The following is a 16,451-nucleotide window of genomic DNA, read 5'->3' as shown; positions in this document are numbered from 1 at the left end:
CAGACTTAGGGATAAGATTAACCCAGTGTCAGTTTATGAACTTCCATGTGTTTTAGCGGTGGTGGGGTGGGAGCTGGACCCTAAGCTGACATTTTCCAAAGGAGGGCCAATGTAACGGATTAGCGCTTCCTTCCGCGGAACTAATGTTGCAGCAAAGTTGCGGAGGGAGGGTTCTTTTCGCTGCGGTACCTGGTGCGGGGCGGAAGTGGCCAGGGAAGCGGGGCGGAAGTTGTCGTCTCAGCAACCAGAAAGTGGGGGGAAAGAAAAGATGGCGGAGTGCTGGTAGTGCTTCAGGTAAAATCTGCAAATGGAGAGGGGGAGGGGAGCAGTTGATGGGGGGGAAGAGAGGGGTAGCCAGGGGTTTGGGGGGGGGGAGCAAGATGTGTGCCGACAACGGTGAGAGGAGTTGGGGGATAAAGGTCTGGGTCCCGGCCTGTGGGCCTGACAGAGCCTGGCTCTGGGAGGAGGGGCAGGGAATGGGGCCTGGGAGCAGAGGCTGGACTCTGGGCCTGGCCTCAGAGTTGGGACTGGGGGGGAGGAGGGAGAGGAGTCACTACTCCCCTGAGCCAGGGAATCATCTCAAAGACCTTTCATCTCCATCACAATGAGCAGAATGCATTTTAATGTACAACCCATTGGAACAAAATACTGGCTATCACTTGGGTCTGGGAGCACCCTGTGGAAGGGGAGAGAGAGAATCAGATTCAAAAGTTTCAGCTCCATAGAAATACTTCCATTGGCTGTGGAGTGAGTGTTGTTCCTTACTCATAGCTGTCACCTTGTTCTGCCTACCTCCAGGTTGAATGCCGCTACCAACTATCTGACTTTTCACCTCCTTTTGCAGAGCTGCTCTGTGCCCCCAGCACGGGAGAAGTGAGTAAATAATGTTTTTACAGTGATACACAAAAGGTTGGGCGAGCTGAAGTGTTAATCCCTTTCCTTTGGCTGCTGTGTCTTCAGCTGCTTAAGTCCCACTTACAGGAATACATGAAATCCCCCAAACTTATTGTCCTCCTCTTTAGAGCCCAAATTTTTGGGCATTTCTAATATCTCCCTTGGCACCATGTCCATTTTCTTCATGTCTCAGTGAAATGCCTTGGGTCATTTTTCTAAGCTACGTCCTCATCCTCCGTGATTTTAAGCTTTCTCTCGGCTCCCCTCAACCCCTGGCCTTTGAATTCACTGTTCTCCCTAAACCTATCCCTCCATGTAAACTACCTGTATTCGTGGCCATCTCACATTTCCTCCCCTTGGTTACTCTCCATACCTGCTTCCAACCTCGCTTCCTTCTGCATCTGAGCCAGCTCGAAAAATAAGTTTTCCTCCCTCCCCCCCAAGTATCTTAGGACTGTACTTTCAAACACCCAAATGCACAGCCTTTGGTCCTCCATTGGCCACAATATATCTGCAGTCATCTGTCTTTGGATGTTGGGGATGCTAGATGAATGCAAGTTGTTGATCGGTGCTTCATGCTCTGTCTCCTGCAAGTCTGTGCTTCAGTTTCTGATTCAGCGTGCATCCATCATCCCCGGAAATGTGACAACATTGACGAACTGTCCTCAACTGGTGGCCAGGGTAGCCTCTGAAATGCAGAGGGGGAGTATATATGTATGTGATATTTATTTATACACTTGCGCGCACATGAGAAACTCTGCAACCCACATCGTAATTCGTACCAAGTCCCGTTCACCCATCACCCTCTGTGCTCATTGATTTACATTGGCTTCTGGTCCAGCAATGCCTCAATTTTAAAATTCTCACACTTGTTTTCAAATCCCTCCATGGCCTTGCCTGCTTCTTGTGTTACCTCCTCCAGCCCTGTAATCCTTCGAGAATTCTGCGCTTTTGTAATTCTGGCCTCTTGAGCATCCCTGATGTTGTTGGAAGCTGATTATTGAAATAAAATCACTTCCTTTCTCTTCAGATTTGCCGTTTTGTGTAACTTGCGTCAAGCTGGGAATTCAGAATGTGGCACGAGGCTCGGAAGCACGAGCGGAAGCTGCGCGGGATGATGGTGGACTACAAGAAGCGCGCGGAGCGGCGCAGAGAGTACTACGAAAAGATTGTGAGTTTTTTGCCGTGTTATAATGCTTACTGTTTTGGTTTGGGTTTTGTAACATTATGGTCAGTTAATGTTAAGGTAAACAGTTCGGAAAATCAATTTTTCGAGGTAAACAGTGCTCTGCAATCTTTGATTTCCAGAAAAAAGATCCAGCGCAGTTCCTGCAAGTTCACGGTCGGGCATGTAAAATCCACCTGGATTCTGCCGTGGCCCTCGCTGCAGAGAGTCCTCTCAACATGTGAGTAGTAATGTGTCTGCTTACTGTAATCTGACACCTAACAGACTCATAAAGACTTGCATTTATAGCGCACTTTTCATGACCACAGGACATCCCAAAGCGTTTTACAGCCAATGAAGTACTTTTGAAGTGTTGTAATGTAGGAAACGGGCAGACAGTTTGTGCACAGCAAGCTCCCACAAACAGCAAGGTGATAATGAAGTTGAGAGATGAATATTGGCCAGGTGTGAACTATGAAATAGTGCCATGGGATCTTTTGCATGCAACTGAGAGGGCAGTTGGGGCCTCGGTTTAACATCTCATCTAAAAGACAGCACAGCACTCCCTCAGCAATGCACTGGAGTGTTAGCCTTGATTTTTGTGCTCAAGTCTCTGGACTTGAACCCACAAACTTCTGAGTCAGAGGCAAGTGTGCTGCCCACTGAGCCACACCAGACACCTAATATTCTTCCTTTTCTCAGCTATGTTCAGTCTTCTGTCTGCTGGGGATGCTAATTTGAGTAGGAATGCCTTGGTGCTGCTATCTGCTCAGTGATTAGCATGCCTTCTGTTGGGTGACCCAAAGTAGGCTATCTTCTGTATGTAACAGTAGGAAGAGATAGGAACAAGAGTAGACAGATAAATTACACAGTACTCTATGTTGCAAGTTGAGGATTTGAGTAAGATTGTCGCACATTGTGGAGCTCATGTGCTGTGTGTGTTAGTAAGGGTCCAAGCTGCAGGGTCAGCTTCGGATCTAGTCATGGAGATAGGGCATCATTACAGCATTGTACAGCACCCACACAGGCTGCTTTAAATGATTATGCAGCTCCTCCACATTTTAATTGTTCCATTTTAATAATTAATTAAAACTCACTCCTCAGCTCCACCTGTTAGCTGAAGTCCCAACTATTTTGTTACAGGCTCATGTTTACATACAAAATTTCCATTCTAAATATTTACCGAGGCAGTTTTAACATATAGTGCTATCAAAAAGCAAAAGGAAGTGAATGCGTACCAACGATTTATAATATCCTGGCTCCATGGTTCACATTCTCACCTCTGAAGGTTGTGGGTTCAGTTACCCATCCCAGAGACTTGATCACATAATCCAGGCTGATACCTCAGTACTGGCAGCGGGAGTATTAGCTATACACGGTATTTTGTGCTTGGTTGCCCAGTCCTGCTCATTATTCCATGTTTTTATTTTCCTAGGATGCCCTGGCAGGGTGATACAAACAACATGATTGATCGATTTGATGTTCGGGCACATCTGGATTACATTCTGGAGTATACCCCGCCCTTCCTGAGCGCTCTGTGAGTATCAACATGTATAACCTGACGGAAGGAGGGGATCTTCTTTTCTCTTTATTTGTCAGATAAAGAGAACGTCTCCCCTTGCAGCCTCCTCTAAGAGGTCACAGGAACCACAGGCTTTTAATCCAAATGCCACTCCTCCATCTCCAAGACTGAGGGGTTGTTCTCTGAACTTGATGTGTATGACTGGAAGGTATGCAAAATTATATTCTGCAAGGAAGAGTCCATAGTGACCTTAATCCAGGCTGTCACTCAGCTCCCCAAAGGCCTGGTGACCAAACACATTGCATGGTGATCTAGGTGGCCACACATATTGGGAAGGTCCCACAGATGAATCAAGCTCTGCTGAGTTACCTTCTCTAAGCGTGGCAGCAGTTGGGGTGTCAAGGTTGGCCGCTATGTCTTGGAGTGAGGGTGGAAGGGGGTGGGGGGGTTGAAAAATGAGCCAGGGCTCTCGCTTCTGATCACTGTCCATAACTCCATCTGGAATGTGTGTGTGCACATGTGTGTGCTTGTGCACGTGTGTGCATGTATGTATGTGTCAGGGATGTGGTCAGCAAATGACAGGATCCAGTTTGGTTGCGATGCCACCTGCAGTTCACTAGCCCACGCAAGTTTGCAGTCTAAGTGAATAGTAGCCACTTGGGCGGGATTGTGGTGGGCTGATTGTAATGGAGCATTAGCCCAGTAAGAGTCCCGCTTCAAAATAGGTGGGAAAGAAATTGCGGAGTGTGTGGTTGGGAAATATAGCTAGCCATGCCTCATTATAACTCAGCTTCACACAGCCTGCGAATATGTTCAATTAGCACTCAGTCAGCCTGTCTTGTGCAAAGGTACATTTCAGTGGTAGAATTGTATAATTAACAATTCTAAAGCAATAAAGGTATGCAACTTTAAGTCTGATTTATGAATAAGAGTGGATACGTGTCCTGCAGTGCATTTCCCTTGGACCAATTTGATATTCCCATTCTTCCTGACCTTTAAATTGTCTTAACTATATGGAGCTGCTGCACATTCAGCAGGGTAAGGATTACTCCCATTGCTTGTATATAGATTTTAGGTTTTATCAGCAGGGTAAGGATTTTTCACTGTGCATGTATATAGATTTCTGGCTTGTTCAGGATAAGGATTATTCACTGTGCATGTATATAGATTTCTGGTTTGTTGAGCAGGGTAAGGATTATTCACTGTGCATGTATATAGATTTCTGGCTTGTTCAGGATAAGGATTATTCACTGTGCATGTATATAGATTTCTGGTTTGTTGAGCAGGGTAAGGATTATTCACTGTGCATGTATATAGATTTCTGGTTTGTTCAGGATAAGGATTATTCACTGTGCATGTATATAGATTTCTGGTTTGTTCAGGATAAGGATTATTCACTGTGCATGTATATAGATTTCTGGTTTGTTCAGCAGGGTAAGGATTACTTCCTACCTAATTGCTTTTTTCCTTGTCAATATTGAGAGTTATGCTGTTGTGCATTAAACATCTGTGAAGGACTGAACAATGCAATTTGAGACCTGGGGTTCAAACTCATTGTATGGAAGCCCAATGGCTAGAGTGACTGCTCATCTAAGATTTAAGGATAACACATAACATAAGAAATAGGAGCTGGAATAGGCCATTTGGCCTGTTGAGCCTGCTCTGCGTTCAGTAAGATCATGTCTGAACTTTGACCTCAACTCCACGTTCCCGCCCGATTTCCCTATCCCTTGATTCCATTAGATTGCAAGAATCTGTTGATCTGAACCTTGAATATACTCAATGACTGAGCATCCACATCCCTCTGGGGTAGAGAATTCCAGAGTTTCACAACCCTGTGAAGAAGAAATTCTCCCTCATTACATTCCTAAATAGCCGAGACGATGCTCCCTAGTTCTAAATTCTCCGTATACAAGTGTATATAGTCAGAGCTTCACACAAACCTGTTTGGGAAGTTGCAAACCCAAATAACGTCACCCGATGAAACCATTTTGGTTGTTTGAAGAACAGACCCTGTATCTTTGGTGAAAAGATAACAATTGGAACTTGTGATGACCGTTTATTTTTTTTATCCAGCTCTCCAGATCATGACAACGATGAGCGGAAGTGTAATTATGAGCGATACAGAGGTCTGGTTCAGAACGATTTTGCAGGCAGTAAGTTTCCATTCCATTTGTCCAGAAATGTGGCCAGTTGAACTTAGCTGACTTTATGTTAATGGAGCTGTCGCGATAGTTAATAACCGGTAAATTGACCAAGCTGGTGGTTGCCCTAATGTAAAGAAAAGAGGCCTAGCCTGTTCAGTCTTTCTTGAAAGTTGTACCCTCTCAGTTCTCGTATCACCCGTGTAAATTTTGTTTTGCACCTTCTCCTGACTGTCCATGGACAGTGCTATGGGAAATCAACTTCATGTTCTGTTTTAAGACATACAAATGAATTTTGCTCAACCTGCACTGGTAGTTACAGTTCCACCATTACAGTTCTAGTGCCAATCACTTGATAAAAGAACAGAAAATGCTTGAAATACACAGCAGGCACCTGAAGGAGGAAAGGTGGGTTAGGAACATCGTAACAGGAGAGGCCATTCAGACCCATTTAACCCTGTTCCACCATCCAGTTAGATCATGGCTTATCTGTATCTACCCATCTTGGTTAATATTTGAAGGGTTGACCCTTTGTCAGAACTGAAACATTAAACTGTCTTTTCTCTTTCAGAACCAGTTATTCTTGTTTGGATTTCAGTTTTCCAGTGTTCGTTCCCTTTTTTATAACCTTCTGGTCTTTGTCTGTGTTTCAGTTGCTGAGGAGCAGTGCCTGTACCAGATATACATCGACGAGCTGTACGGGGGCATGCAGAAACCCAACGAAGATGAGAAGAAGAAGTATGTGCAGAGTCCAGGGGGAGGGAGGGTGGAAGGATGGAACAGGAAGTAGCTGTGCATTGTCTCTCTCTCATTGTCCAGACTCTCTGATACCTTAGTGGCCAAGGTTTGTGTTGAGTGAGTTGATGTCAACCGGGGCCATGCAGTTGGCCTTGATGTCCTCTTGAGCTGGGGAGGGGGTTGAAGGAAGAGAAGGGAAATCTATTACATAGTATTTGCAGCACAGAAACAGGCCATTTGGCCCAACAGGTCCATACTGGTGTTAGTATGCTCCACATGAGCTTCCTCCCACCCCTCTGCATCTAACCCCATCAACATTTCCTTCTACTTTCTTTACCCAAGGAAAGGTATACTTGCCGTAGAGGGAATGCAATGAAGGATCACCAAACCAATTCCTGGGATGGAGGGATTGTCCTATGAGGGAAGATTAAATAGACTGGACCTTTATTCTCTGAGGTTTAGAAGAATGAGGGGTGATCTCATTCAAACATACAAAAGTCTCACAGGGCTCAACAGGGCAGATGCAAGAAGGATGTTCCCCCTGGCTGGGAGTCCAAAACCAGGGGACACAGTCTCAGAATAAGGGGCAGGCCATTTAGGACTGAGATGAGGAGGAATTTCTTCACTCGGTGGTGCATCTTTGGAATTCTCTGCCCTGGAGGGCTGTGGAGGCTCAGTCATTGAGTATGTTCAAGACTGAGATCGATAGATTTCTACACATTAAAAACATCAGGGGGTACAGGGATAGTGCAGGAAAATGGTGTTGAAGTAGATCAGCCATGATCTCATTGAATGGTGGTGCAGGCTCGAATGGCTGAATGGCCTACTCCTGTTCCTATTATGTTATGTTCTTACTCCTTTTTCCCTCCTGTCCTTAGCTAGCTTCCCCTTAGATGCATCTGTGCTATTTGCCTCATCTACTCCCTGTGGTAGCAAGTTCCACATTCTCACCACTCTCTGGGTAGAGAAATTCCTCCTCCTGAATTTCCCTGTTGAATATATTAATAACTATCTTGTGTTTACGGCCCCCAGTTCTGGTCTTACCTATAAATGGAAACATCTACCCTATCGAAGCCTTACATATTCTTAAAGATCTCCTCTCAGTCTTCTCTCTTCTAGAGAAACGAGCCCCAGCCTGTTCAGTTTTTCCCAATAGGTATAACATTCTCAGTTCTGGTATATGCAGGCATTCCTACTCCTGATCAATATCCAAATGAGGATTCAAATGGGGCTCAGCTGTGATGCCGCTGCAGTAAAATAGTTTACGGGCATTCACAAACAGTGGGCACTTAGACCAGGACTGCCCATGAAATGCTGAGGCTTCAGCAGTGCAAGAGGTAAAATTAGGAAAGATTAAGAAGTATTTCTGCTGCCACATTGACAAACACGTTGTGTGAAATACTTGGGTTTGAAATGCCTCTGAATTCCGTAGCAGGGTTGATAATGTATTAACAAAGCAGTGATCCCTCTTGCTTTGAACTCTTATGCCTTTCATTTCAAACAGTAGGTTGACATTGGTGCTGGAAAAGACTGGGTGACAAAGTCTGTTTTCCTGTCCTCTTTTGCATCAGGGTTCAAATTGAACCACTGCCTTTCCCTCGACTGCCTGAAATGAAATCTGAAATCTTTAACCGTTGTTCTTTGAGCACTGACCAGATGCAGACAGAAGTTCAGTCAAAGAAAGCTCTTTAATTTATGTAAAAGCAAAATACTGCGGATGCTGGAAATCTGAAACAAAAACAAGAAATGCTGGATTCACTCAGCAGGTCTGGCAGCATCTCTTTCCACAGATGCTGCCAGACCTGCTGAGTGAATCCAGCATTTCTTGTTTTTGTCTTTAATTTATGTAGTGGCTTATTCACATCTCTTTGAAATTACATAGAATTAGTTTACAAAGAAGTTGCAGCACAGAAACAGGCCATTCAGCCCAACAGGTCAATGCTGGTGTTATCCTATTCTTTTCTCCTTAATGTACTTACCTAACTTCCTCTTAAATGGATCAATGCTATTCTCAGCTAATTTATGTGGCAGTGAGTTCCACATTCTCACTACTCTTTGGGTAAAGAAATGTGCTGAAGAGTTCCACATCTAATGAACTACATTGAAGTTCTGGCACTGTTACTTAGGCTAATGCGGTAGCCATTTGCGCGCAGCAAGATTCCCCCCGACCTGCCTCTCTCCCCCCCCCCACCCCTGAATGACCAGTTAATCACCTGTCCATCTTGCTCCTTAACAGACTGGCAGAAAAGAAAGCATCGATTGGCTACACTTATGATGACAGCTCAGTAACCACAGATGACAAGATTGAGGAGAGGGACGAAGACGAAGAGGAGGATTCAGATGAGAAGAGCGACTCGGATGAAGAGATCCCAGACATCGGTGAGCTACTGCAGTGCCTCTGAACACTGGCCCTAAAATTCAATAGCAGCAGAAGGTGATGTTGAATGTTTAAACAGGAAAGGATCTAGTCAGTTCTTAACATTAAAAGTCAAATTTCTGACCTCTGTGGAGACCCGTGTGTTTCCCTGGGGTTTGGGCAGCTCTAGTCTGACTTCCAGAAGGAAAGAAATTTGAGAGAGAAAGTTAATGGGTTAAAAAGAAGATAAAATTGGGAAATCTGAAACAAGGTTAGGAATTGTTGGAAATACGGAGCAGGCCAGTCCAGTGTTTGAAAAGAAAAAAAAACAGGCTAATTTTTTAGATGCAGACGTTTTGAAGGAATTCTATTCTGACAGAGCGTCTCCATCCTGAGTTAAAGTTTAAGATTTGTTACCCTTAAAGATGCTAATTAAACTGCAGTGTATTTCAAGGGTAAGTGGGTGCTCCATCTAGTTATATGAAGTATTATTGTGATGCAGTTAAGCTAAAGCAAGGGTATTAATATATTTCCTCTACATATTGGAGCACCACTCTGTACACTGGTAGCATTTGGGTTCCCAATTCAGTTGCGTTTTTCTTTTTTTGCCTTCTCTCTTTAACTCCTTGAAAGCATTGATTTCGTTCAGGAGTGCAGCTCCACAATTATGCTGCATTGTCGGGAACTCACCCCTTCTTCACACCTGAGTGTCGGTCGGCTACCTGGCTGAGGGACGTGGGTAATCAGACCTGAGTCTGATTCTGTCCTCACCAGAGGAATGGGAGCCCTGGTTAGATTTTTCTCCTGCCTGATATACTTGCGATCTCAGCACTGTCCAGGGCTCGAAACTGGGGTTTCCTGATCTGTATAATCCTTGCCGTAGCCAGCTGAGCTATTGAGGTTATGACAGTGAGGAAGGAAGAGCAACAGCACAATTTTGTACTTTACCTTCAATGATCTGGCAATAACAACCGTATCTCTGCAGATACACTCAGTTAGGGGCCAGCTATATGCCCTTGCAATAAATGCAGGGAGAATGATGTCTCCTTGTGTGCATCTCAGTAACTGATTTTGGAGCAGCACAGACAGAAGGCTGGAGCAGGGATTAACACTTATGTGTATACACGTGCTCAGTAAAGTATCCGGGAGGCAGAATTTACTGCAACAGAAATCACACCTCATGAACATGGTTTGCACGTGTCGAGCAGTGAGGTCTTTATATTACATAGAATGTACAGCACAGAAACAGGCTATTCAGCCCATTTGGTCAATCCCTGTATTTATGCTTCACACAAGCCTCCCACCTCCCCCCACCCCTCTTTATCTCACCTTATCCACATATCCTCCGGTTCCTTTCTCCCTCGTGTGCTTATCTTCGAATGCATCTATTAAATAGAAACTTGTTACAGATTTGTCATAAAGGTGACCGGGCTCTGGTTTATGCAGAGAACCTGTCATGTAAATGTTATTTTTTTTGCAAAATAATTGGCTGGGAAGAGAGAGTGTCTTCAATTTGTTTCTGAGCGTGTGGTTTCCCTCTTTACCTTTGAAAGCGATGCGTGTTTCAGGGTGTATTTTTGCTGCTAGTCTAGTTCATTCGTCTGTTAAGTTTTCTGAAATATTTACTTCCTGCCCTTAAGATGTTGAAGTGGACGTTGATGAACTAAACTCTGAACAAACTTTGGAGCTGAACAAACTTGCTACCACTTATGGGATGTCTGAAGGTGACTTTGTCAGGTGAGGTTAAAACAAACCTGTCGTTCAGTTGACAGAGGCACCATCTCGTGTGGTTCCAGCCTGTCACAGCAGAACGGTTCCTGGTTTAGGCCGAGTGTGTGCTAAATTAGTTGGTCTTCTAGTGGGGAGGTTATTAAGGGTTATATTTGGGCTTGATGCCTTTGGGTTAAGGAACTCTCATTTATACAGCACCTTTCACAGCCTCCCAAGAGGCTTCACAGCAGTGAAGTACTTCCTGGTGTAGTCACTTGTAAGCAGAAGGGGGAAAAGGCTCCCTGAAGAATGATTGGTTGGGAGAAGGTAGCTTATGGAACAGGAGCCCCACAAGAGAAGTGCCTTCAGGCGAGGGGGATTTCTCCATCTCCTGTCTTCTCCCTCAAAGTCAGACATCAATGCACTGTGGAGAGGCTGGGCAGGTGATCTGGTTACAGTCTCTGAGCAGACAGTGCAGAGAGGAATGATCACTAACACCTGCAGGGTACCAAGCCTGTCCCCTCACTGCCTGTCACTATGTTATAGAGGGTAGCTGCCTGTTGTTGGACTTTAAAACCGATCCTTGTTTCTGTTTGAAGGATGCTGAGGAAAGACAAAGAAGAAGTGGAGGCAATTAAGCATGCCAAGGCCCTGGAGGAGGAGAAGGCGATGTACTCGGTAAGGACGTTCATTCTTGTTTTGCTTGTACCTAACAAGTGGGAGAGGATGTGCGTATCAGACTTTGCTGTAGCTGCCAGCGTTTGGCTCAGATGAGCAATATAATTATTTTGCAGTGTTTTCTGTTTGCAGGGGCGAAGGTCGCGTCGGCAAAGGAGAGAATTCAGAGAGAAGCGGTTGAAGGGAAGAAAGATCAGCCCACCCAGGTACAGACCACTTTCCACAGTGTCTCAGCTCATAGTCTTTTCCTTTCAGCCCAGCCTCTTATCGTTTAAACAAAAAAAGAGAAAAACAGATTAGAAGCTCCGTTTTCCTTATCATGGCCACTGTTTGTCAGCATGACACTGGCCTGGTGAAGATTCACATATAGTTAGAAAACATTTTTTTAGATTTGCCTGGTTTCTCCCCTTCTATCCTGAAGGGTGCTGATTGGAGGGCTCAGTTCCATTCTTTGGTACCTCACCCAAGGACCCATTCTTCATCTGTGAGACGGGATAGTAAGTGCCAATCTATTCAACTGCGGAAAGCATTACAACTCAGGACAGCTATCCTCACCCAATGTCCCCACCTGTGCATCCCATCAAGGGTTTTAGTCCCCACATGCCACCCCAATTAAGGTCAGCACAGACCAAGAATCCAATTGGGGAACGTTCTGCTCTATAGGCTCAGTTCCACAGTAAAGGCAGAACTTGCATTAATATAGCACCTTTCACAACCTCAGAACGTCCGCAGGTGCCTTGCAGCCAATGAAGTACTTTTTGAAGTGTAGTCACTGTTGTAATGTGGGAAACATGGCAGCCAGTTTGTACACAGTAAGCTCCCACGACTAGCAGTGATACTAAGCAGATTTTTTTCTTAAGTGATATAAGTTGAGGGATAAATATTGGTCAGAACACTGAGGATAACTCCCCTGCTCATTTTTCTTTTCGTTCGTGGGATGTGGGCGTCGCTGGCTAGGCCAGCATTTATTGCCCATCCCTAATTGCCCTTGGGAAGGTGGTGGTGAGCCGCCTTCCTGAACTGCTGCAGTCCTTGGGGTGTAGGTACACCCACAGTACTGTTAGTGAGAGAGTGCCATGGGATCTTTTACATCCATCTGAGGGGGCACACGGGGCCTTGGTTTAATGTCTCATCAGAAAGACGGCACCTTTGACAGTGCAGCCCTCCTTCAGTACTGGCACTGGGAGTGTCAGCCTAGATTCTGCGCTCAAGTCTCTGGAGTGGGGACTTGAATTCACAATCTTGCGACACGGAGGCGATGGTGCTATCAGCTGACACTTAAGGACACTCCTGTCTGACCTTTCTTACTATTGATGGGTGGCACCTGGTTCTGGAGTGCACGGGAGGGATTAAGACTTTGGTGGAGTGAAGGATTGAAGCTGTCTCCCACCATTCCATGACACAGAGCTGCCACTATGTCAGGCAGGCGTGCTTGGCTTTTCCTATCGGCAGGGTCTATCACCGAAGGGGAGAAGGAGGGGTGGGTAGACGCAATTAAGAATCGGTGTTTGATGTATTTCCTTTCATTTTCAGTTATGCGAGGAGGGACAGCCCGACGTATGACCCATACAAAAGGTAAATTTATAGCCTGGACTGAAATACAGATAAGAGAGTTCAAACAAATAGAGCAGTCTGCTCCTGTATAGTGTACTGCATATCAAAGAGCGACAAATAGAGTGAACAATTTTCAGAAATGATTTGCAGAACTACGCTGGATGTTTGGCAAGCTGGAGGAGTAGTAATAAAAAAAGAGAGCTTTTTTTTGAAAACACCTCCTTCCCACCTCTTTGCATCAGTTTCCTTCCCTCCAAACAGGATGAATTCCTTGTCCAGTTCCACAGGCTCTGGAGCCTCTGCTACCTCAGTTGTGAGGCTAGACAGTGAGTGCTGGCATGCTGTGAAGGGAGGCATAAGGGCCTAACTTGATCCTGTCTTCATCCGACATATACACACAAACGTTTTCCAGCTGAGGTCACTGGCTGGTGATTAGGGCTGGGTGCTAGGCATGATTTTCCCTGCTGTAGCTCTTGAATAAGTGTGTACTTCTAGCTAAAATTGTTTTCTCCCTGCCCCAGAGAGCATAGGGAGAGGGGGAGGCTATTCAGACCCTTAAGCTTGTTCCGTTTATTCAGTTAGATCATGACTGATCTGTACATCAGCTCCATTTACCCGCCTTTGCTTCATAATCCCTCGATAACCTGATCTAACAACCATCTATCGATCTCAGTCTTGAAAATCTTAATTGACCCACAGCCCGTTTGGGGAGCGTGTTCCAGATTCCCACTACCCTTTGCGTGGGGGGGGAGAAAATGCTTCCTGATTTTTGTAAATGGCTTAGCTCTAATTTTCAGATTGTGCCCATTTGTTCTGGGTTTCTCCCCAGTGGACTCATGCTGGAATACACTTTCACAGCAGCCTCCAGTTCCACAGAGTTTTGGCCGCACTTTTATTTCCAAGGAGCAGGCGATTGCAGATTGTCATACTGAATGTAGAGGAGGCTGAGCCTTTCAGTGAAATCAGTTTACCTGAAATTTTCATTTTCCAAAACCTGTGAGTTTATAGCATATCTGTAGTGCTCAAATGATGCAGTTCATTCCAATTTGTATAGATATGGCACCCAGTCTGTGGTCTGTACTCCCAATCGCACCCAACAAGGTTACCTTGTCATCCGTTTATGATAAATGAGTCTGTATGCTGCAAGTAATGATGCTAGACAGTAATACAGCTGTCCAAATGTCTTCTGTCTTGCTGAATCCAGTTTGATTTATGGTCTCTGGGATTACTGGAGGGCAGCATTTTGTGTTGCTATTTCCTAGTGATCATTGTTGCACAGCGTAAAACTGTCCCTAAATCTGCCCTATACTGCTAGTACTAGGAGTGTTACCTTGATGCAGTCAGGGATGATCTTCTAAGGTTAGGATTGGGGCAGTCTAGAGGGAGTTCTACTCTGCAAGCAAGCCTGTGATTGGGAGTTGTTGATGGCTCAGTAGAGCAGCTTTGCTCTGCACATTAACCTTTGTGTTTTTGCTTAATGGGCAGTGTTGGCGCTTTGCTGCACTAATCCTTCAGTGTAAAGTGCATTAATGCTTGTGGATCTTTCAGGTCGCAGTCTGAATCCAGCTCAGGGACAAGATCGCGGTCACGTTCGAACTCCCCTACCCACGAGGAAAAGATCACCTACATCACAAGCTTCGGGGGCAGCGAGGACGAGGGCGGGTCGACGGCACAGGCTGGAGTGGCCCCAGCCAAGGCCCCGTTGGGCAGGCACCGGACCTCCAATTCGCTGCAAAGCTCTGGCACAGGTCATACCAGCTCTTCCCGGTCGGTAATTTTCAAAATCATTCCTTTACCGTTCCCAAAGACGCTGCTTGTGCTTCTAGGGTGAAAGGTTGGAACTTCCAAAGAGGGAAGCTTTTGTGTTTAACGATCTTGTATTTAGTTTAATTTTGAGAGTGGCCAAGGCCTCACGCAGTACAGGGCACGTTGTCATTGTTGAAAAGGGGAATAGAGAAGCTGAGAAGAATCAGAAAGCAGTTAGTTGACACTAAGCGTGGCTTTTAAAAGCCTCTGGAATAGAGAGGAGACTGGAGGAATTCCAACATTGCAAAAGAGTAGGGCATACTATGTCTGAGGGAGATTCGGACTGTATCTGATCTGCAGAGCTTTGACTTGAAGCATTACGGCACCCAAGCTGCAAGCCCTTGGCGATTAGTCATCCCTGAGCCCTGTGACAGCGGCCCATGGAATCAAGCCCACAGAATCAGACCCACAGCCCTATTTATGCTTATACTTCCTATTAATATGAGTATGAGTCAGGAGGTTTAGGATGACCTGTTTCCTCTGTTGGATGAATCCTAAAACACCAAGATGAGTTCATATCAGCAGCTCAATTTATGTCTAACTTAAGGGCAAAGTGGATTCAAACTTTATATATGGTGGCCCCAAGCTCTGTGCTATGCACCTATGTGGCCCATAATATCTTAAAGTTCAGACACGCCTTGCGGTACAGATACAAAGGCAAATTGTAATGGCTATCACAGATCTACAGCAAGCCTGTCTGTTCCTTGACATGTTATATTGCATATTATTCCTTTGCACAAAAATTTAATACATGGTCAACGTATCTGCTTGGGGTGTGACAGAGTCGTCTTGTGCATTGCCACTGAATAGATGAGTAGACTGGGTGTGAAGTTCCATGCCATCAGGAGGGTTGACAGGCCCGGCAGTAAGCTCCATGCCACTGTGGCAGGGGTGAAAAGACCAAACAGTAGGTGCCATGCTGCAAGAGGGTGGGCAGATTGCACAGCAAGGAGGGTGGGCATTAAGATTGGGCAGGCCGAGTAGACAGGCCTGTAGGGACTGTGCTGTTAGGTGGCCAGAAATGTAGCCCATGTCATTGAGAGTGTGAGCTGGTGATTTTGCCATTGGTGTCCAGAGTCTTTGTCAGAGTTTAGAATCTTCATGATCACAGGCCTTTTACCTAGACTACTGCAAGATAATCACACTGGTTTTCCATTAGCTTTAAAATGCTGTGTAAATCCCAGTTCCCCGATAGGCAGAGAGAGAATCGGGAGGTCCGAATAAACCTGACTTTACAATGTTGATTTCTCATTGTCCAGCGAGTGGCTTTGGTTTGCGAACAAAGCTGCAACAAAGGAAGCTGAAATGTCTGTCTTACAGTACAGTGTAACTTAGTAAATTGGCCAGTGCATAATGTGACTTAATAAACAAACTGGCACACCTATTAATGGGTTTCAAGAATTTGAGTTGTGAGGAAAAATTCAAGAGGATGGGTTTGTTTTCTTTGGAACGTGAGGACTTTAAGGTGACCTAATTTGGGGTTTTAAGTTTATGAAGGGTAAGTGATGGAACTTAACTGGCATATTATTCAGTAAAGTGATGGTTTTCAATAGCAGGAGGCACAAGGTAAACATTAGAAAGTAACAAAGAGCAAAAAGTCTTGTAGTGTAATCTGCATGGAGATCCATTGGAGTAGGCAGTGTAACACTGATCTGTGAGAAATGAACAGGCTTTTGGAGTCTAATAGCCTCTCCTTGGTCCTAAAAGTTCTTTAATTCTGAACGGAGGGACTTTGGTCAGGTCTATTTGCTGTTTATTCCCTTCAGAATAATTTGATTTTTTTTCACTAACTGCGTAAATTAAAGTAAGTGCCCTCTTGTGTTGTGTTTCTTCCCCCAAAATGTTGGTCCCTCTTACTCTACGTCCAGCAACTGATATGCCATC

General features: G+C 45.1%; 1 protein-coding gene across 3 annotated transcripts in view; it reads left to right on the top strand.

The window, feature by feature from the left end:
* Nucleotides 1–212: 212 nt before the first annotated feature.
* The window catches only part of clasrp (CLK4-associating serine/arginine rich protein), a 41,747-nt gene continuing 25,508 nt past the window's right edge, over nucleotides 213–16,451 (top strand). For 2 of the 3 annotated variants that reach the window (XR_010969803.1, XM_068018960.1), the window contains exons 1-13: nucleotides 213–294; nucleotides 799–873; nucleotides 1,925–2,065; nucleotides 2,203–2,300; nucleotides 3,495–3,596; nucleotides 5,658–5,737; nucleotides 6,379–6,463; nucleotides 8,700–8,842; nucleotides 10,460–10,556; nucleotides 11,129–11,207; nucleotides 11,340–11,413; nucleotides 12,741–12,782; nucleotides 14,310–14,528. Coding sequence is in view for 2 of the 3 variants with exons in the window: in XM_068018960.1 (XP_067875061.1) it covers nucleotides 1,967–2,065; nucleotides 2,203–2,300; nucleotides 3,495–3,596; nucleotides 5,658–5,737; nucleotides 6,379–6,463; nucleotides 8,700–8,842; nucleotides 10,460–10,556; nucleotides 11,129–11,207; nucleotides 11,340–11,413; nucleotides 12,741–12,782; nucleotides 14,310–14,528 (1,118 nt within the window). In the remaining variant the exon portion in view is untranslated. The remainder of the gene's footprint in view (nucleotides 295–798; nucleotides 874–1,924; nucleotides 2,066–2,202; nucleotides 2,301–3,494; nucleotides 3,597–5,657; nucleotides 5,738–6,378; nucleotides 6,464–8,699; nucleotides 8,843–10,459; nucleotides 10,557–11,128; nucleotides 11,208–11,339; nucleotides 11,414–12,740; nucleotides 12,783–14,309; nucleotides 14,529–16,451) is intronic. The other variant, XM_068018962.1, reaches the window with a different exon arrangement.

The sequence above is a fragment of the Heterodontus francisci genome, chromosome 40, assembly GCF_036365525.1.
Source record: "Heterodontus francisci isolate sHetFra1 chromosome 40, sHetFra1.hap1, whole genome shotgun sequence".
Taxonomy (NCBI): domain Eukaryota; kingdom Metazoa; phylum Chordata; class Chondrichthyes; order Heterodontiformes; family Heterodontidae; genus Heterodontus; species Heterodontus francisci.
This window is presented reverse-complemented; position numbering and strand designations above follow the sequence as displayed.